At 39.8% G+C, this 22,384-nt stretch overlaps 1 protein-coding gene across 6 annotated transcripts in view; it reads right to left on the reverse strand.

Moving 5' to 3' along the window:
- LOC121873345 (hrp65 protein-like) overlaps positions 1–16,214 on the reverse strand; it is a 96,863-nt gene extending 80,649 nt beyond the window's left edge. For 3 of the 6 annotated variants that reach the window (XM_042376883.1, XM_042376881.1, XM_042376880.1), the window contains exon 1: positions 15,573–16,213. In XM_042376883.1, coding sequence (XP_042232817.1) covers positions 15,573–16,097 — 525 coding nt within the window. In that variant the 5' untranslated portion in view covers positions 16,098–16,213. Of the gene's footprint in view, positions 1–15,572 lie in introns of all 6 variants that reach the window. The other 3 variants (XR_006090220.1, XM_042376884.1, XM_042376882.1) reach the window with 2 other exon arrangements.
- Between the last annotated feature and the right edge of the window lie 6,170 nt (positions 16,215–22,384).

The following is a 22,384-nucleotide window of genomic DNA, read 5'->3' on the forward strand; positions in this document are numbered from 1 at the left end:
CCGTCGCTACAGCTAACTTCCAACAGATAATGACTGCTGTTGAAGGGTTAAGGCTTCTAAGCCATGAACCTTTTCATGCACATATACTGTACTTTATCGTATAATAAAAATTTTGATTTCGGTGACAACAAAAATATAAATACAGGTAAATAAATAAAAAGAAAGTGAATTGTGGTCTTCGTCTGAAAGTTGATATTAGTGCCTTGGTTGGTTAAGGACACCTAGGCTCTAAAGATACTATGAGTTAAACCCACACCATTCCCTCCAGTATGTCAACCACTACAACACAGGCAGCAGCCATAGTTTCAAGCTTGCTAATTTGTCATGCAATATAATATAAGGAATTACTTCCTCACACAGTAGCAGTCATAAGGAACAGCCTACCAACACTAAACTTCAAAACACCCCTGGCCTAGATCAAGAGTGTGCCAGGGTCCCATCGGGTCAACAAGACGAACCCACACGAGAATAGAAAATGGCCGTCAAATAACGGTGGAGAAGAATGGAGGAGGAGGGGCCTACTGGACACACCACCCCCCTCCTTATGTGTACAACTATAACTGCAGTGGCCATTGGGTACTACTTTATATTAGGTCAGACTTATTAACTCAACTGCCACATTTTCCCATCTAGTACATTATGACTTGACTGCTAAATAAACTACTGATAATCATTCTCTACCTTGTACGAGCTGCACTCAAGTTCTTCCCTCAAAAAATACATCGGTAAAATGATGATAATTCAAGGCATTAGACCCAAAAGTGACAATACAGTACAGTACATACAGCAATTATATAGAACTGTGTGTGTGTGTATATGTATATATATGTGTGTGTGTGTGTGTGTATATGTATAGGTATGTGTATACAGTATGTATGTATAAATAAATAAATAAAATAAATAAATAAATAAAAATGATAAATAATAAAATAAATAAATATTGAAGTGATAACCGTGGTAACATTATGAGATGTTCTTATTACCACCATGCTATTGTACTATTCCAGATGTTACTAAATGTTACATAATACTTCCTTGAGATAAATGTATAGTACAGTATATATCAGGTGCCTAAAAGAGCTCAGGTTCTCAACTGGCTCAGCCATGTTAATATTGTTATTATTATCCACTCTGTATCTGTATTTTTCTGGCTAAATAAATTGTTACAATTCAACAAATACAAATCAATTCAGTAACTGCCCGAGTTACTACAGCATGGTTAGGACTACAGTAATCAACTATGTAGAAATGATTAAAGTCAATGCATTTATTTATTTAGATCTGTCACCATTAAAGGTGGTTGCTTTTAGTATTAACTTATTTTGGCTGAATGCTGATGCAATATTTCAGGTGCCGTATCAACAGTGCACAAGATGAAATACAACTGTTGACGTCATTGCGGTTTCCAGTGTCGGCCGTGGGACTGGAACCATATAACAAGTAATTCAACACAGTACTGTACTGTTCGTACAATACTGCTAAAGGAAGGAGGTGGTGTGTGTGTGGTGCCGGGAAGGGGGTTACACGTACAGGATTGCCAAGGGCCAAAAGATGCCGTAGCTACATAAAACTTGTCGTCCTGTGCAGGTAAACAACTTGTGTACAGTGTATGTATTGACCACAATGTAACAAGTTGACCCTGAACACTGATCAGATGCTGCACAACAGACAATAACTACAGAATCAACTGATAATTAAGCTTCCAGGGCATCGTTCTACACTTGACTCATGGTTAAGTCGAGTTCCCTCCTACTAATACAGTAATGGCTTAGGGACATTATTTCCTTCCCCTAGGTTAGATAAGGTTAGGTTGGTTTTAGTCCCTTGGCGCTACAGTCTCTCCTCGACTTACGACAACCCGGACGTACGACGGCCATGGTCATATAAAATATTTTCCACGTTACGTATTTTCGAGTCCGATGTTAGTGATCGCGCTGTGTACCGACAGAATTTTTGTTTGTAATTCCCTTTAAAATGGCTGGCAAGCGTAAAAGTGAGAGTTCTCGTGGTGCTGAGAAGAAAAAGAGACACCCATTTTAGAATTTCTATGTATTATTTTCGCCTTTTCACTTACGACCTGGTCGTCGGGACGGAACCCCATAACACTTCCAAGAGGTGAGTACAGTACAGTATGGTCTGACCTTTACAACACCAGGACATTAATGTTATATGGGTGGGGGCACGCACGCACACCACTGAGGACTGGAGCAACACCTATTTACCTACCTACCTTTAACTTAATTGGCAAATTTTCACTTGTTGCCACTATCCAAAATCAAAGTTGAAACTACTGTGTTTTCCCAATGGTTTTTGAGGTTATGAATAAATTTTACACCCCCCCATCTCAGAATCTTGAGATTTGTTATAAAAATCAGGTTAAGAGTGTTCAACACATTAAAACCACTGGAAAAACAGTTTTGAACCTAACTTAACCTAACCAGGGAGCTCCACAATCGTTCCATGGTCTGAGTGTGTATCGCCACGTATGAACATACATAATTAAATGTTAAATAGCTCACTTATACGTAATTTGCGGCAGAAATGCCATTGAAGAAGTGACTTAGAATTGTCAAATTACCGATTGCAACTATAAAATTCCTGAAGCGTAACTTAGCCTAATCTACCAGTCTACCCTAACCTACACGGTCGACACCCTCACATGGGACAGCACTAAGGGAACAATTTCCCAAATATTGTGTAGTAGCAATAGAAATTCACAACAGCATTAGGTAAAGGTTCATAAATTGGACACCATTATTGGGAAATGATATAAGAGAATTTCACTAAGGTTAAGTTGTAATGTATCAAATATAAATACAGTACGGGTACAGTGAAACTTCCATGTAAAGGAATTCTCTCCGTGTAACTTGTTCATTAAATGGAGGTTTCACATCTAAGACACCATCGATATAACGGCCTTTCCTCTCCATATAATGCATCAAGTAGGTGTTTCACTGTATGGTGGGGTGAGCGAGTATATAAAAGAGAGGTCGAGCGAGTTGATGGAGCGATCACTTACAATCATTACACAGGAAGACCAGTGTGACGTCTTTGTTTGACAACTTCAATTATATACAGAGGCAACATCACTTAAAGCCATTCCCGAGTGATTAACTGTGTTAGCCTCCCATCCTGTGAGTCGACATATTATAACACTTCCTATGATGCATAAAAACCTGTTATTCCCAAGTTCACACATTCACTTTTTACACCCACACCAGATTTACGTTGTAGGCATCAAGGTGTACGCATGAAGATCCCATATAAATAAATCCCAAGGAATAAAAATGGCACCCATGACACCTGGCAGTATAATATAGAGACCTTCTTGAGTGGTGGCCTTGTGTGTTATGAGTGGGTGCAGTACAGTAATTTCTCTTGCATTGTGTTAAGTGCTCACAGCTTGGGTAAACTTGAATCACAAGTCATTTAGTAAGTTTTTTTTGGGGGGGTGGGGGTGAGGTGAGTTATCAGTACTCTATTTTGTCCAAACTATAGCTACCGAATCTGTTGTCAAATATAATCAAAACAGTAAAATACTTCAAATTTAACACTACTTCCCTTAGACAGTTCTTGAGGTCAGGTGTGAGGCAAGAACTTTGCTACTGTACCAATACAAAACTAATGACACTCGGTTAAGACATGTTCAGTGTACTATAGCTACAGTATGTGTAATTCATCAGTTTCCTTCATAAAAACCATGAGACTGTAAGTCTGTTTTCACTTTTTTTTTTCATACTTGGTAAACAAAATTCAGAGTGAACATCAAGTTTAGGGCAACAAGTTGGATCTATTACCAAGACTTGTTTCAGCACCTTCCTCACATGAGTGTCCCGGCTCACACTAGCTTCAGCCGTGTCAATGTTGTCATTATCGTTCACTTTGAATTTGTATTATTTCAAGCTAAATAAACTTTTCCAATTTCAAACTTTTCATAAGTGTGTTCGGCCACATTCAAGATTAACAACTGCGGCACATTAGGATCTGAATAACCACCACTCAACACACACACACACTTCAATTAATACAGAGATGTGATAACAAATTTTACATCAAGATGAAGCAAACTGCAATATGGTAAGAAGGTGGAAGAAGTAGCTACTGTATGTTATAAAACTCAGGTCTGACACAAGATATATGTACAGTACAAGAAGCACACTGGACACCCCATAACTATTGTCGTCCCCCTACACAGCAAATGTCTAAAAACTAACATATATATTACGTTAAAGGAGTAAAAGATTGTGATATGGTAATAAATAAATAAAAAAGCGACATATATCATAGACAGAGGCTTGTGGCGATGATTGATGGTCAAGAGTCAGAGTTTGGCCATCTAAACACTAACCCAGGAACAAATCAAACTAGCCCATCCAAACTCAGGTTACTATAAAGCGTGATTATCTGTTTAACCCTTAACCAGTGGCTAACATTTCTCTATTCCACCAACACCATCATGTGAAAAATGGAACACAATGAACATGAAATTTGTGCTGGTGATGGCTGCCTTCCCTACTGCGAACTTCCAATTATAATGGCCATCTTTTAAGGTGTCACCAAGCTGATGAAAACTTCCTCATAATTATAAGAACATTCTAACACGGATCATTCATCTGTGACAAACAGGGAGATGGCCTGAAGATTAGCCCCCTCAGTTTACTTTATCTTTAAGAATAACTGCCCTAATCTTGACCTAACCCAACCCCCCTCCAGGTAGCATTAGGGTGGTTAACCCAAAGGTGAAATTAGTCGAGGATTAATCTTCAGATAATCATGAATAAATTAGTACCGTTATTTCAGCTGCCTCGAGTCACCTGTACAGTGAAACCTCAATATAATGGAGTTTTCTCTCCACACGTAATCCGTTAGACAGGGCATTTCACACCTAACGAACTCTTGATATACTGGACCTTCATCTCTATTGAGTTCGATAGATGGAGTTTTCATATCTAATGGACCACTACCATCACACCACAATTTATCCTACCCTAACCCAGTAAAATCACCAGAATATAAAATCATTACACCAGGAAAGGAGACCAGTGCCCCTTGAACCCGAGTCTGGCTTCAGGTTTGTCTCGGTAAAGCTTTTAAAACTTTATTCAAACAAAAATAAATGTTGCAGGTTACCAAGTTTCCCATATTTAATGATGAACGTCTCTATGTTGATGCTCAGTGTAATTATTTGTTAGTAAATGCGGATTAATTAAGCCTTTCCCCAAGATCATTAGTAACTAACCACTTGTGTACAGGGACCCCTCGTCTAACGTTAACCAAATAAAATATCAAAAGTGGCGTCGTCCCCATAGTAAAGGGGTGAAACTTGATGATTCTCCTGGTTTTCTACCTTGTACAGTAATATATTTAGCTAAGGGATTGTGTACTGCATCTTAGGGTATTACTTAATGCATCACAAGAGCTATGAACAACACTAGATAAACACACTATATACTGTACTGTATAAAGAACTCACTGATGTCTGTTGAATGACCCTAAAGTTTGTAGCCTATAATAGCCTGAACATTGTGCCGAGACAAACAATATATTTTTTCTCTGAACGGCTCGGGGGAGGGGATTGGGGGTTATCTTTCACTCTCATGAGACAGTTAAAAAAATGCTTGTTTAGGATAATTCATGGGCATGATTTGTTCTCCAAGATTATCACAAAGGGAGGAAAAAATTAATAATTTTCTTAAGCTACACATCTTGAATAAAAAAAAATCAGTGAATTAGGTTATCATTTTAGCAAAGACAAACCAACAACTACTGTACAGTACAAGTATAGTACTGTACTGTACTGTCAAATTTACCTACAGGGCTATCTCACCCAGTACTTTATTCTTAATAAAAACCAAATAAGTACAGTACAGTATAGAGATGTTTTAAATGCCTCATCCCTTACTCACACCACTATGCATCGCCAGACATACGATCAATAAAATCATTTAAGCAAATATTTTTGCAACGTCATTGGGTGCCCTGTTGTATTAATTAATGCAAGTTTTGTCTTATTCTATGAGTTATTTTCATCTCTCTCCTACCCTTCCAACCTCACTCCTCCCTCCCCACCACCACCCGAGTCACTCCCAGTCTTTCCAGGGATATACAGTACAGTATAGTTTGTTTTAATAAAGCCACATATAAAATATATACTGTACAGTAATTCATATTATTAAACTTTCCACTGTTTGCATTAAAATTGTCCTTATATCCCTCACAATATACAGTATATTAAACAAAACCTTAACATTTACAGAATACAAAAGGTTTCTTACCAAATACTCCATAAGTGCCTTAAGACAGGGGTTCTCAAACTTTATTCAACCCAAATCCAAAATATTCTGCGAATTGGAATCACCAAATCTCTCACAAATGTTAAACTCACAACAGTATTTCTCAAAAACTTTTTGCAGACCCCAGTTTGAGAATCACTGCCTTAAGAGTTCATTTCTGTTCCCCAATAATTCAACAATTATTGTATTTTTTTTAGAAACTGTTCATAGTATAAACTACAAGAAAAAAATAAATTCTGTCATTGATCATCATCATCCAGCAGTTAGATACCTAAGTGTGCCCAAGCCTCGTGTATTAATCCATTCTTCAAAAGACGACCATCAGCGAACAATGATTTCCGTAGAAATAACCGACAGTTTTGCCAAACTTTGGTACAATTCAGTTACATTCACAGTTCAGTAATGGTTGATTTTATTTACCTCGAGTGTTCCAACACCGACAGTAACCACTTTGTGTAGCCATCTATCAGACTAAATCTAATTCAAAGTTCTCACACATAGTTATGTAGTATTCACTTTTTACATTATGTACAATAGTGCAAAAATTAGCTAAAGGCTTTCATGCCATGAGTATGATCGAGGCTGATGCACCAGGCAGTGTGATGGGTGCTGCTTGCTCGGGATCCTCAGAGTTTAGTTGTTAACTTCGTTAGTATGGAAGTTAAATAGCTTTACTGTAGCAACAATAGTGATGAAATATATCCTCTGAAATTTTAGAAGCCTTTTTAAACAGTGACTCTGTGAGGACTCTGAGGAGCAGTGAACTTTCTTCCATAATAAACAACAAAAACAGTTAGCTGAAAACCTTCACAACTGCAACCTTTGAACATACAAGTTTGTGCAAGGTTTCACAATTACAATTAACACACCATAATGCTAAATCAACTACTGTACGTACATCCCAGCTAAAGATGCAAACATTTACAAAAACTCCAAATTCATATTATAAATACTTTATCACATTCCTTGTTTACTGTCAGTGACAGACAATGGTATCGCCTGAATAAACTTTCATCTACCAAAGAAATATTTCTCACTATAATATTATATTTGGTAAATTTTTACTTTTAGACACGAGTCTATGGGTTAACCAATATGTTTTTCCATTGTATTTCGGGGAGTTTTAAATGAATCAGACCTTACTTTTAGACGGGAATTTGCTCGCCTCCCCCCAAATAATGGAAGAGAGCCTGGGAAACTGGGATATTTGGAAGGGGGAGAAAACTAAAACGAGTCATCTAACCTAAAACCTAACAACGAGCCGGGGGCTCTGCCCCTGGACCCCCGGTAGGCCCAGCTTTAAACTAACCTAAATGTTTCATTACTGTAGTTAAAAAGTTTGGGGCACACAATGTCCGAAAGTATAATACCTTAGTTAGAAGTGAAAGGACCAGGGATACGTAAGAATTGGATAGAATGATTGTATTTCTCGTAAAACTCGGCAAAAAATTTAAATAATCATAGGAGCACAAATGAAAACCAACCCCCCACCACGGCCACTGTGAGACTGGTCAATTAAATTAAAATATGTACCCAGGCTGCTTCCTTTGAAAAAAAAATCAATTGTGATTGGTCAAAAAAAATTCGCGTGATATCGTTACATCATTGGTCACGACTGGATGACGTCAGTCAATAATGCACATGCGTGATGCACCGATAACATCTCACAGACGAAGACCGAAAACTACGTAAAATCAATTAGATTAAATTGTGTCGCTATTATCCATTTCCGCCTGGTATGTATGGGGTTCAAAATGCTCAGAATAGGAACATCTAAATGTTTCAGTACTTTATAACTTTCAGGCGTGCTATGTCCGAAAGTAAAATGCCTTATATTTAGTCATATAGTGTTTGGGGATTTCTAACATAACTACAAAAAGTTTCTCTATTTTCTATTTATCATGTCCACTTAGTCAGCTTGTTACCCATCCAGGGAGGTTGGTCTGTTCTGGTGTTAGTAGAGAAGAAACCTAAGAACATAAGAATGGAGGAAACTGCAGCGGGCCTATTGGCCCATACTGGGCAGTTCCGTTTACACCCAACCCCTATTGCTCATATAAGCATCCAACCTATGTTTGAAGCTATTCAGCGTATTCGAGTTAATGATGATATTTGGTAACTTGTTCCATTCATCCACTACTCTGTTTCCAAACCAGTGTTTACCTATTTCCCGCCTAAATCTAAATTGGTCTAAATTAAAACCATTGTTACGAGTTCGCTCCTGGTTGGATAGTTTGAGTACCTTTGTAATGTCCCCTTTGTTTAGCCCTGCCTTCCACTTATACACCTCTATCAGGTCGCCCCCTCGCTCTACGTCTCTCGAGGGAGTGCAAATTAAGATGCTTTAACCTGTCTCTATACTCAAGGTTCCTAATGCCCGGGATTAGTCTTGTCATTCTCCTCTGAATTCTTTCCAAGGATTCTATATCCATTCTGTAATAGGGTGACCAGAACTGAACTGCATAATCCAGGTGTGGTCTCACAAGAGCAAGATACAGTTTTAGGATGACCTCGCTAGTCTTGTAACTAACACTCCTTTGTATGAACCCAAGTACTTTATTAGCCTTGTTACGAGCAAAAACACATTGTTTACTTGGCTTAAGGTTCCTACTTACCATTACTCCTAAATCTTCTCGCAGTCGGATTTCTCTATGGCATCGTTGTTCATCTGGTATCTGGTTTCCCTGTTTACATCTCCTATACTGAGTACTTTACATTAGTCCACGTTGAATTTCATCTGCCATTTTTCAGACCATTCGAAAAATTTGTTTAGATCTTCCTGTAGTTTTGTGGAGTCCTCGTCAGATTTAATAACACGTCCTATTTTAGTGTCATCAGCAAATTTGCTTATGTTGCTGTCTATGCCGATATCTATGTCGTTTATGTATATAATAAATAATAATGGTCCAAGTACTGAGCCTTGGGGAACTCCACTTGTGACGTTGCTCCAATGGGACTCAGTGCCATAAATGCTCACTCGTTGTTTCCTGTCCTGTAACCACGCCCTAATCCATTTAAGGATATTACCTTTGATGCCATGTGCTTTTATCTTTCTAATTAGTCTTTCGTGGGGGACTCTGTCGAAGGCTTTGCTAAAGTCGAGATATACCACATCATAATTGTGTCCCTCGTCCACCGATTCGAAAACTGATGAAAAGAATGTTAATAGATGAGTTAGACATGAACGTCCGCTTGTGAAGCCATGCTGGGAATCATTGATCAATCGGTGCTTCTCCAGGTGATTTCGAATAGAGTTTGAAATGATTGCTTCCAGTAATTTGCCTACTATTGATGTTAGACTGATTGGGCGGTAGTTAGAGGATAGTGATCTATCCCCCTTCTTGAAAATCGTTATTACATTCGCTATCCTCCAGGATTCTGGTACTACACCTGCTTTTAAGGACATGTTAAACAACTTTGCTAAGGGCATACTAAGCTCTTCCTTACATTCCTTTAATACTCTGGCAAATATCTCATCAGGACCAGGTGACTTATTAGGCTTTAGTTTGTCTATTTGCTTACTAACAGCGTTACTAGTCACTACTATCTCGCTTAATTTGTTTTCTTCACTATCTCTGAATAAAGTCGGTGCCCCGGGTATCATGTTTAAATTTTCGGTGGTGAAAACTGTTGAAAAATATTTATTCAAATTATTGCTCATTTCTCTGTCGTTATCAGTGAGCTCGCCGGTGTCTGACCGTATTGGTCCAATCTTTTCTCGTGTTTTAGTTTGATACATTTGGTAGAATCCTTTGGGGTTTGTCTTCGCCTCCCTTGCTATCCTTACCCCATTATTCCTCTTGGCTTTCCTTATCTCGGTTTTAACCCTACTCGCCAATACCCTATAATAATCCCGGAGGTGAATTTCGCCACGATTTATCCTTCTACCTATAGCCTTCCTTTGGCCAATGATGTTCTTTAAATAATTATTTATCCATTTAGGGTCATTGTTGTCTGATCTGAGTTTTTTGTATGGTATGTTCTGCCTTTGTGCCTTAAGTAACTCACTATTTAAATTGTCATGGAACTCGGCAATCTCAGATCTCGTTATCAGGTCGGTGTCATCTGTCAGGTTCACGGCCAAGCGCGACACCCCCTCTCTCAGCTGCCTCTTTAAACTGTCAAAGTTTGCCCTTCTGAAATCTGGTACTTTAGTGGAATTTTCCTTACGTCTGCCCTGAAAATCTAACTGGAATCTAATTTCTTTGTGATCGCTGTTTGCAAGTTCGTTCCCTGCCATGCCTGGTACAGGATTACACCGCACACCACCCTGCTCGAATACTACCCAGGGGATCAAACCCAGGATGTAGCAGTGAGAGGCACACACTACCACAACACCCATTATCACACAACCTCCAGTAAGTCATTATGCGCCAACAATATATCATTGGTATTATTATCGTTTTATTCATGAAGTGATTTTAGGTTAGGGGTAATTGTGCAGGATACAGCAACCAAAGAATTCCGGAAATTCACTTCACTCAACCGATAGAACAATTTTTTCTATTATCTATTTCTTATATTACACTTCAGTCGCAAATTTATAATAATGAAGTTATTGAATTTCAAAAAGAATAAAATCAGAGCACCTGTTGCCCCTATGCTGTTGCTCAAATTGTGTGTGTTCGTACATTCGCTTACCTCCCACGCATGTGCCAGCCGCCAATCAAATGGGGGGGAATCAAATCTAGAAGGGGAGCGGCAGCCAGTCAAATATCTCAAATTTTATGCAATCAATTGGCATTTAATATTCTGCATGGGACTATTGGAAATTTATTGCATTATTTCATTCGAAAAAGGATACTTGAGATTATCTACGTAAACACGGTGTCCTTCCAAGAGGAGTTACAGTATTTGCAAACGTTGTAATTTGCCGTGTACATACCACGAAAACAACCATCGGTGGTATTGTGGCGGTTGGACGAAAATTTTGAAAACCAAATACTAAAGAAAACAATGCAATTGTACGGCGAGCGACTACAAAGGCACCTTTCTGGAAGATGTGCGCAATGAACCGTGGGAAGTGGTCTTATTTATCAACCACTGGCTCCAGAAAAAGTGGGACCACAAGACCATTGTTGAGTGCCTAGGCTGGTCTATGCATATCAGCGTGGTTTGGCGTAGTTTCTGTGAATTCACAGAACACTGGTTTTCCAACCAAGAGCCACACAGAGAACCAGGTGTCATCGTTGAAATAGACGAGTCGTGCTTTGGGAAAAGGAAGTACTGTACGACAAAGGACGACCGTTGAGTAACATTTGGTGGCATTGAAGGCGAGGTAATTAAAGTTTTATTGTGCCACCCGTTCCACCGCTCGTCCCTAAACGAAATAAAGAAACATTGGTGCCCTCGATTCGTAAATATATACGATCAGGATCCGTCACTTGTAGCGACGGTTGGGGCGCTTACCTCACCCTAAAGGACAAAGGCTACAACCATCAAGTGATTAATCACTCTGAAAACTTCGTCGACCCTGCACACCACGACATCCACATCCACACACACAACGCATTGTGGAAGGGCATTAAAGAGCAGATAAAACTACCAGGCAGTTGTCCAGAATACTCCGCTCAATATTTAGCAAGTTATCTATTCAGAGAGAAATATTCCGCAAATTTGCACCACACCGCTTTCAAACACGTTGCCCTCCTGTACCCTCCACAATCAGAGCAAGAAACGAGGGACCAAAGATGCATTCTGGTCCCTGACTCAGACTCAGACCCCGACTCGTGAGTAAGGTAAGAAATACTGTAACAGCTATATTATTATGGAGGCTGACCACGCGACTCTGGGTTATTATCTAGCATATGGCCCTAGCCTGGGGCAAAGCCACCGGGGATCCAGGGGCAGAGCCCCCAGTTAGGTGGTTAGGTAAGGTTTAGTTTGGTTATATTGTATAATCCACAATCACTCATTTTTTTGCTCTTCCCCACCAAAACCCGAGTTCCCATGCTCTCCCCCAGTATTGTTATAGGGAGGGAGGGGAGGGGGCTAAATCACAAACGAGTGATTTTCGACAAAAAATGAAGGTCAGATTTGAACTAATCACATCAAAAGCCATCATAAAACTTTTTTTTTAATTCTATGGTTGCTGTAATATGCATATTTACCAGGTTATTTTTGGTTAGTTTGAAATTATGTTTTTCCGATGATTTTTGAGGTTTTGAACATTTCTGACAGGAATATAGGTGAACGACCGTATCATCTAAGCCCATATGTATGCAAACGATGGTAAATTAACCTAACCATATAAATACATAAAACAAAATAGTCAATGGTGGCCTTCACAGCCTCATGCGAATATGGTAATGAACTTTGGCTTTTACAGAGTATTAAGGTATGTCAATTCTTTTGTTTGTTGACCTACTCCTGTCCTGATGGTTACAGTCCAACTCAGCCCACATCCAACTCGGACCATCAAATACCATCTCGGATAACCAACTCAGACCACTTAAGCTAACGAACTCGGACTAAAAAGTAACAGTAAAAGTTTACACATTTTTGCATGAATGATAAAAGTACAATGATAAAAAGCAGCATAGATAGTAAGGGAGGAGGAAATTTATTTGTTATTATTTAGCTTTTCATTCTATCTTATTAATAAACAGTACTAATGTACATATGTGGAAGAGATGATCTTTTTTCTTTTATATATAATTTTATATTTAGTTCACAATTAAAATCACTTTACCTGGAGACCTGACGACACCCTCACAAAATATGACGATAGAAGATAACCTATAACGAGATCTGAGGTTGACATTCCACAACAATGTACCCACAGAGGGCGGCCTCACTTTACCTGGTGACCTGACAACGATAACCTCACAAACTATTGAGGTTGAGGATGACCTGATCACGAGATCTGAGAGTTGACGAGTTCCACAACAATTTAAATAATGAGTTACTTAATACACAATGGCAGAACATACCATACAGAAAACTCGGATCAAATAATGACCCCAAATGGATAAATAATTATTCAAGGAATAATAAAGGCCAAAGGAAGGCTATGGGTAGAATAAATCATGAACTTTACCTCCGAGATTATTATAAGGTATTGGACAGTAGGGTTAAGACCGAGATAAGAAAAGCAAAGAGGAATAATGAACTGAAGGTAGCAAGGCAGGCGAAGTTAAACCCCAAGGGATTCTACCAAATGTATCAAACTAAAACACGAGACAAGATTGGACAAACACCGGTGAGCTAACTGACGACGACGGATAAATGAGCAAAAATCGGAACAGATATTTTTCAACAGTTTTCACCACCGAAAATTTAAACATGATACCCAAAGGCACCGACTATATACAGAGATAGTAAAGAAAATAAATTAACAAGGATAATAGTGACTAGTAACGATGTTAGTAAGCAAATTGACAAGCTAAAGCCTAATAAGTCACCAGGTCCCAATGAGATATTTGCCAGAGTATTAAAGGAATGTAAGGAAAGGCTTAATATGCCCTCAGCAAATTTGGTAAAGGTGTAGAAGAGGGTGACCACCAGAAGGCATTGTCCAAATTGGTTGAAATTTTTTCTACACACTAATATATTAAACACAAAAATGGAAACAAAAATGCATAGACCCTGACAATCTTTATATTTACTCTATCCCGCTTCACAATTCTCCTCCCGGCGCCATTTTTGTTGTTTAGTTAAGCTGAATCCCTGTTCAAGAGACATTTCCTAAATGATGGTAAACGCTTCCACGTATTCCTCCTCACCATTGCTGATGTATATCAACCTCAATATTGAGGTAAGTGGTTTAACACATTAACACGACAATGCATAGAACCTGATAAAACCTGACCTAACATACCCATAGGTTGGGTATGTTAGGTCAGGTTCTAAGCATTTGTTTCCATTTTTGTGTTTAATATATTAGTGTGTAGAATTTTTTAACCAATTTGGGCAATTCCTTCTGGTGGTCACCCTCTTCTACACCTTTACCAAATTTTTTTTTAACGTGTCATTAAAAACGTGTGTGGTACCAGAATCATGGAAGATAGTGAATGTGATACAAATTTTCAAGGGCGGTCGGACTAATTACCCAAATGTACCCAAATGTAGCAAAATATAGCCGCAATGAAGTTAAACAATGGTCCTACATGAATAAATCGGACTGCCAATCACTTCTCGACTAGTATTTGGTGTCACAAAGTCACAAAAAATTGGAAAACTTACTTTAATCTGAGTTAATAGATCGCGTGCATGTAGCGAGGGAGCGAGTAATTCCCCAAATGTAGCCGCAATGAAGTCAAATGATGGTCGTACAAGCGTAAATCAGGCTGTGAATCACTACTCGATTATTATTTGGTGTCATAAAGTCACAAAAAATTGGTAAACTTAATTTAATCTGAGTTGTGTTGTGTTAGGTTAGGTACATGCACTCGATCTATTAACTCAGATTAAATTAAGTTTACCAATTTTTTGTGACTTCGTGACACCAAATACCAGTCGAGATAGGAGGGAGATAGGAAGGACCTGGTTCACAAATAGGGTGGTGGACGAGTGGAACAAGCTTAGCAACTTTGTAGTAAGTGCAGGAACGCTGGAATGTTTCAAAAGGAGGCTGGATAGATTCATGGATGATAGAGAGTGGTAGTAACTCTCGACAGGAGCAGCCATGCACAGGCCAACCGGCCTATTGCAGACTCCTTATTTTCTTATGTTCTTATGAGAAGTTATTGGTAACCCGATTTATTCATGTAGGACCATTATTTGACTTCATTGCGGCTACATTTGGGTAATTAGTCGGACCCTTTCAAGGGAGATAGATCACTATCCTCTAACTACTGTCCAATCAGTTTAACATCAATTGTAGGCAAACTGCTGGAAGCAATAATTTCAAACCCTATTTGAAATCACCTGGAGCACAAGTTACAAATGAGAATATTGGTTCATTGATCACGTTCTACTAACATACTCATAATATTCGTCCTTCATACCGACTGAACCCTCGGTATTCACTCACACACACTTCGTATTTCAGCGAACCAAAAAGAGACATAAAACATATCTCAAACGCTTTCCTGAACCTTTAGTCAGCTACTTGTTTGAAGCGTGTAAGGTGGGCCGAGTTAGTTATGAGTGGGCAGAGCTGTTTATTTAAGATGGGCCGAGTTGGAAGTACACCGACCTGACCTGACCTGACCTGTAGGTAAATATATCAAAAACATCTAATAAAATGGCGGCTCACATTTTAAAATTACCCAATACAATTATGTTTAGTTAATTGATGGCTAATGACTAGTCAATAGCGGCGGCCACAAGACTTACCTGGTTCCTCTGAGAGCTGCCCTCCCTGTCGCCATAGTTAGAGCCGCCACCGCCACCACCGCCGCCACCACCTCGGCCGCCACGTCCTCGACCACCCCTATAGTAGCCGCCACCGCCACCCCGCTGATCACTCCTCTGGTGTTGTTGGTGATGCTGGTGTGGGTGTTGGTCATTCCTGTTGTCTGTGTTGTTGTGGCTGTTACTGCCGCCGCCGCCGCCGCCGCCGCCTCCTCCACGGCCGACGCTACTGCTGCTGCTGCCGCCGCCACTGCTGGCCCCCAGACTCCCTATACCACCAGGCACCTGAGTCGAGGTCTGAACATTGCCTAGATTTGTGCTGCCTCCACCGCCACGGCCTCCAGGGCCGCCACCGCCCCGGTTCCCACGGAAGCCTCCTCGTCCACCTCGCCCGCCGCCGCCGCGGAAGTTACTCGTGTTCTCACCGTTCTCACTTGCTTTCGGCGTCTGCGGTTCTTTCTTCACATTTTCCATATTCTTGGCCTGAGCCTGAGCGTCCATCGCCATGGCTTGGGACAATAAGAGGGAACACCACACACCCAACAGCTTGACTCAAAATGGCGGAGGAGGAGTAATGGAGGAGCAGCCGCCGGAGCTGTGTGTGCTGGGGTGAATGATCGATACTGCGCATGCGCCGCCCTCACCCACGCCGCCACTCTCTATCATCGGTAATCGATAACTCGCTCCATAAACACTAATATCTTAATACTTATATACCTAAGCCATCTGCATCATTATCTATTATATATATATATACATATATCAGCTTGAGATATATTACGCATAAAGCCATTATATCCGTCATCCGTTGTTGCGCATTGTCTGCCCTCACAAGATGCCACACCGGGGACGTGTGACCAGTATCAGCTTGAGGATAAATTGTAATAAACGCTATTTCATTTTTACTTTCACAAACATTTGTAAAATTATAATAAAAAATAGTGTATGAATAGACACAACTTTAAAGAAACTTAGCCATCACACACAGAGATAAACTTGAAGATGCTAAAGGGTTGGACGTTCAAGTGGCGAAAATGTTGTAAATTTCAAAGATTTCGATAAGAGTTATAATATTTGTTTTTTATAAATTGTTATGATATTAATAAAGTAACTGTAATGATAATTATTTCATTTTGTAAAGGAATACCGAGCATGTTTTAGAAATAGTTAACATTCACTTGTACTTACTTAAACCTTCACGATCTAGATTAGTATTATTTTTTGGGGGGTAAGCATTAAACTAGAACAAATAACTAAAGGGTATATTACTGAATCATCTTTTGTATACATAATAAATAGAAGCGTCTAACGCCTTTCTTGTTTTGATTAAAACAGATTTATTAATTTTGACCGGTTTCTATAATTTGTACTTTTTTCACTATTATCATTGCACTATACGGTATATGCTAAATCAATGTAACATTTGATTTTTTATGAAACATCTATCGTTGTACATATAAACCTTTGTTGACTTTTATGACGATTCTCCCTTTTGAATATTTATCTTTATATATCTACGAGTTAAACAAATGTGCTAAGAGAGTTGAGCAACGAGCTTGCCGAGCCCCTGAAGATCCTGTTCCTGTAATGCCTGGATGAACAAAAGGTCCCCAGTGAGTGGAAAATGGCTTATGTGAGTCCTATCTTCAAGAAGGGCGATCGTCACTCCACGAACAACTATAGACCGGTGAGCATGACCAGCATTGTATGTAAAGTACATGAGAGCATTATAAGAGATGCCATGATGGAACATCTACTAGGAAACAACCTTGTAAAGGATTGCCAACACGATTTTATGCCGGGGCGCTCCTGCTTAACACAATTACTCAAAGTACAGGAATATTGGATATTTGAACCCATATTCTGGAAAAGGTGGTAATATCAACATTATATACTTAGATTTTGCCAAGGCTTTCGACAGTGTACCCCATGAGAGGCTGAAAATTAAACTGGAAGGGTACGGGTTTCGGGGAAATGTCTTAGCGTGGCTAGAAGACTTTCTACATGACCGCAAGCAGTGTGAGGTGATTAATGGCACGAAATCATCATGTGTAACCGTCACAAGTGGGGTACCACAGGGCAGTGTATTGGGCTCGCTGTTTGTTTGCTTCATAAATGACATGCCTGACGCTGTACATTCCTCCATACAAATGTTTGCGGATGATGCCAAGTTATTTCAGGAAATTAAGAACCAACTAAACTGAGGAGCTGCAGAAGGATCTCTGTGAGCTAGAAGAATGGTCGAAGAAATGACTGCTAAGATTCAATGCCATGAAGTGTAAGAGGATGCACCTGGGATGTAGCAACGGTAAGAAGGCGTATCATATGTCCCAACGGGACGAAGAGACTACATTAATTGAGACTGAATGTGAAAAGGACCTAGGTGTGTATGTTGAGCTGAAGTTTACGGGCCATTCCGAGAAGAAGGTAAATTAGGCAAATAAAGCATTAGGTCTTATAAGAAGATCCTTCAGATATCTAGACGGTCCGTCCCTCGTAACGATCTTTAAGAGTGAAGTGATTCCCCATCTGGAGTACTGTCACCTCGTCTGGTCCCCGAGATATACTAGGGACTGTCAGTTGATTGAAAATGTCCAGAGGGCCACCAAACTGGTGCCTGCACTACTGCACCTCAGCTACCCTGAGAGATTGGCGCGCCTGAACTTGCCTAGCTTATACTATAGACGGGCAAGGGGGGCCCTAATTGAGGTGTATAAGCATCTCAGGGGGCACTAATCAGTCGAGTGTCCTTACCTGGAGCTGGCGGACGCTCGCCCCACAAGGGGTCACAGCTCAAGCTTGAAGAAGCCGCAAGCCTAAAAAACTGTGTGGGCAAAATTTTCGGAGTGAGAGTTGTGAACTCTTGGAACAATTTGCCAGAGAGTGTTGTGACGGCACCGAGTGTGAGCTCTTTCAAGACCAGACTTGACCAACACTGGAGCAGGTTCAGGTACATTCAGGAGCCATTGCATGCCCAGTACTTACCAACAGTGCGTACGCAGACGTGACCGATCGCCCAAGCAGCTAACAGGCCGATCTGTGGTGAAGAGGATAAAAGAAAAGTAAAAGTATATGATTTTACTAAATAAATATATCAATATATCTCTCTTTCTGCTGTACTGTATATACAGTACTGTACTGAATCAATGTCATCTCGTATACAGATACATACTGTACATAATTATAAATACATTTCCTGGGGTGCCTAATCTTCAGGTGAAATAACTTAGGGTGCCAAGTCTTCAGATGAATAACCTAGGGTGCTTAATCTTCAGGTAAAGTAATTTGGGGTGGCTAATCATCTGTTAAATATCCTGGGGTGGCTAATGTTGAGGTGGTCCGTTTAAAGTTATCCCAGACCTTGGCCATTATAATATATAACCATGAAGGTTTGGTTAAGGTCAAAGTCCGATTACAAAAGTTAAGTTTACACTACGTTAACGTTTTGTTAGGATAAATGTTATGTTAGTTTGATGTTAGGTCAATGTTCTGCTAGATTAAGGCTACTTCAGTTAAAGTTAGGTTAAGGTTAGATTAGGAGAATGTCAAGTTAAGGTCATATTAACTTTTTATTAAGTTAGTGATATACAGTAGTTGGTTAAATGCAAACTTTCGGGTTTTATTTACTTAAGTTCACGGCAGGTAATGTAAGGTTAAAGTTACGTTAGGTTAATATTATCAGCTTAATTTTGTCAGGTTTATGTTATTTCAGGTTATTATTATGTTAGGTTAATGTTATTTGAGATTATTATGTGAGGTTAACGTTGTTTGGTTAAAGTTATGGTATGTTAATATTTTGTGTAATTTTATCACCAAAATAATCTGTTAAATGACCAAACATAAAACACTCCCATACACCTGCCGTTTCCCACAGGTAAACTAGTTCCCGCTGTTGTCATTTACTGAGGCAACGGGTAAGCATCACTCAATTCAACCTCCCATAAGTAACACAACAAATTCAATACTGTAATAAAAACAAAGTGGATTTAGTAGCTATAGATGTAAATATATTCTAATTAATATAAATAATGTAATCAGTTAATATTAATAATGTATTTATTACAAACAAAGTAATTTACTTTAAGATTTCTATATGATCTAAAGATGATCTTTAAGAACAAAGAATTGTTCCTTTTATCAGTGTGAGAATAACCAACTCCCTTTATGCTGACTACATCCCTGACCACCGTAGAGTCAAGACCTATTCAGGCGCTGCGCCTGCTGAGCAGCTGCCTGCCTTGGCCAATGATTGGCCCATTCCCCAAGTCCCTCTCCCCGACCCATCCTCACCACCGGGATATCAACATAATCAAAAGTGACAATTTCGTTTCGGAAAGAAGTGGGACCAGCGTTGAACAGTGATGAACAGTGTTTAAACCAGTGAATTCAGCACTAGACAGTACCAGTGAGAGTCGTGACCCACCAGTGAGATAAGCACCGCTGGGAACTGACCGCCATCTTCTGACAAGGAGGTGCTAATCAGTCCACCTTGGGAACAACATTGGGTCGGCTTCACACCTGATTTCGAAATAACACAACACCACCCAGTAGGGTGGGGTACTGTGACACCACCCCACACCACCCGGTGTCCCCATGACCATGTGAGGTCCTTCATATCAACACCCGAAGACGAGTTCACTGCACCACGTGAACACCACACCACCCGGTGTCCCCATGACCACGTGTGGTCCTTCATATCAACAGCCGAGGACGAGTTACTGCACCATGTTAACACCGCACCACCCGGTGTCCCCATGACCACGTGAGGTCCTTCATATCAACACCCGAGGACGAGTTACTGCACCACGTTAACACCACACCACCCGGTGTCCCCATGACCACATGACGTCCTTCATATCAACATCCGAGGACGAGTTACTACACCATGTGAAAACCACACCACCTGGTGTCTCCATGACCAGTCCAGGCCCGGGCCATCAACCGTAAACTATAATAATTTGTATGTTCAATTCATGTTCCTTCTTCTTTCAGTAATGAAAGCTTTTGGGGGATTTCAACTTCAGAAATATTGACTGGGACAACATTGTAGGTGACTACGAATCTGAAGACTTCCTAGACGCAGTACAGAACAATTTTTTTAAACAACTAATTACAGAACCTACTAGAGGTGACAATATATTAGACCTAGTATTAACAAATAAAGAAAATATTATCAGAGATATCACAGTAGGGGAAGAACTAGGTAACAGTGATCACAGAGAAATCAGGTTCACCCTAAATTGGGAAACAAAAAACAATGACAATATGGTCAGAGTCCCAAACTTTCGGTTGGCGGATTATCAGGGGTTAAGAAGGTACCTAGGTGAGGTCACCTGGGAACAGTTAGGTCAGTCCCCAGTAGGAAAGGGTGAGGTCACAGATGACACAACAATTGATCACGACTATAATATATTCACTAGTATACTACGTAAAGCACAAGAACAAAATATACCATACAGAAAAATTAGGTTAAATAAGAATGAGCCAAGGTGGATGACCAGAAAACTTAAACATGACATAGGAATAAAGAAAGGAATTTATAAGAAATTAAAGGGAGGGGAGGAGCAGCTCAGAAATTGGTGTAATGAACTATCTAGGAATGTTAAGAAAAATGTAAGGAAAGCAAAGAGAGACTATGAAATCAGAATAGCAAGAGAATCCAAGGCGAATCCCAAGGGATTTTTCCAGGTATATAGGACAAAGGGGTACCTTTAAAGTCAGGGAGGGGGAAGTGATCAATGGCAGTGAAGAAATAAGCAAAGCATTGAACAGCTACTTCTTATCAGTTTTCACAGAAGAAATTCGCAAGGAAATTCCAGAGGTGGAACTGATATTTAGGGGAAAGGAAGAAGAGACATTAAAGAATATCACTATCAGAAAAAAGGATGTTCTCAAGAGGATAAATAAATTAAAGAAGACAAAATCCCCAGGGCCGGATGAAATTTTCCCTCGAGTCTTGAAAGAGTGTAGGGAACAGATTAGCGGACCCCTCGTAAATTTATTTACAAAATCATTAGACACGGGAGTTGTGCCAGACTTGTGGAAACAGGCAAATGTAGTACCCATATTAAAAAAGGGAGACACAGCATCAGCGTCAAATTACCGGCCAATCAGTTTGACGTCAGTAGTGGGGAAATTTCTTGAATCAATTACAGTATAGGAAATAGCATCCGATCGCATTTAGAGAAAAGCAAATTAATCTACGACTCTCAACATGGGTTTACAAAGGGAAAATCTGCTTACGTTTTTTAAGAAAGTCTTCGAGGTACCTGTAGTAGATAATGACAAAAATTACTGTTATTTACTTAGACTTTAGCAAAGCATTTGACAGAGTACCGCATCAAAGGCTTCTGAGAAAAGTTAAGGCTCATGGTATCGAGGGGAAAGTTTTAAATTGGATAAAATCATGGCTCACCGATAAAACGCAAAGGATCAGTGTAGATGGTGTTAAATCTGAGTGGGGCTGTGTAACCAGTGGGTTCCCCAGGGGTCAGTACTAGGCCCACTCTTGTTCATAATCTACATAAACTATCTAGATACTGGGATCAGCAGTGACATAAGCAAGTTTGCAAATGACACCAAAATAGGGCGGCAGATTAATTCAGGGCAGGATGCAAAAGCACTACAGGAGGTTTTAAATAAACTGCAGGGGTGGTCAGAAAAATGGCAAATGAAATTCAACACCAGCAAGTGCAGCGTACTTAATATTGGAAGAACAATTACTGTCAGTGTATACAGCCTTAACAACATCAACCTAGAGAAATCGACTTGTGAAAGAGACCTAGGGGTACTTG

The sequence above is a fragment of the Homarus americanus genome, unplaced genomic scaffold (genome assembly GCF_018991925.1).
Source record: "Homarus americanus isolate GMGI-L3 unplaced genomic scaffold, GMGI_Hamer_2.0 scaffold32929, whole genome shotgun sequence".
In the NCBI taxonomy this organism is placed as follows: Eukaryota; Metazoa; Arthropoda; class Malacostraca; order Decapoda; family Nephropidae; genus Homarus; species Homarus americanus.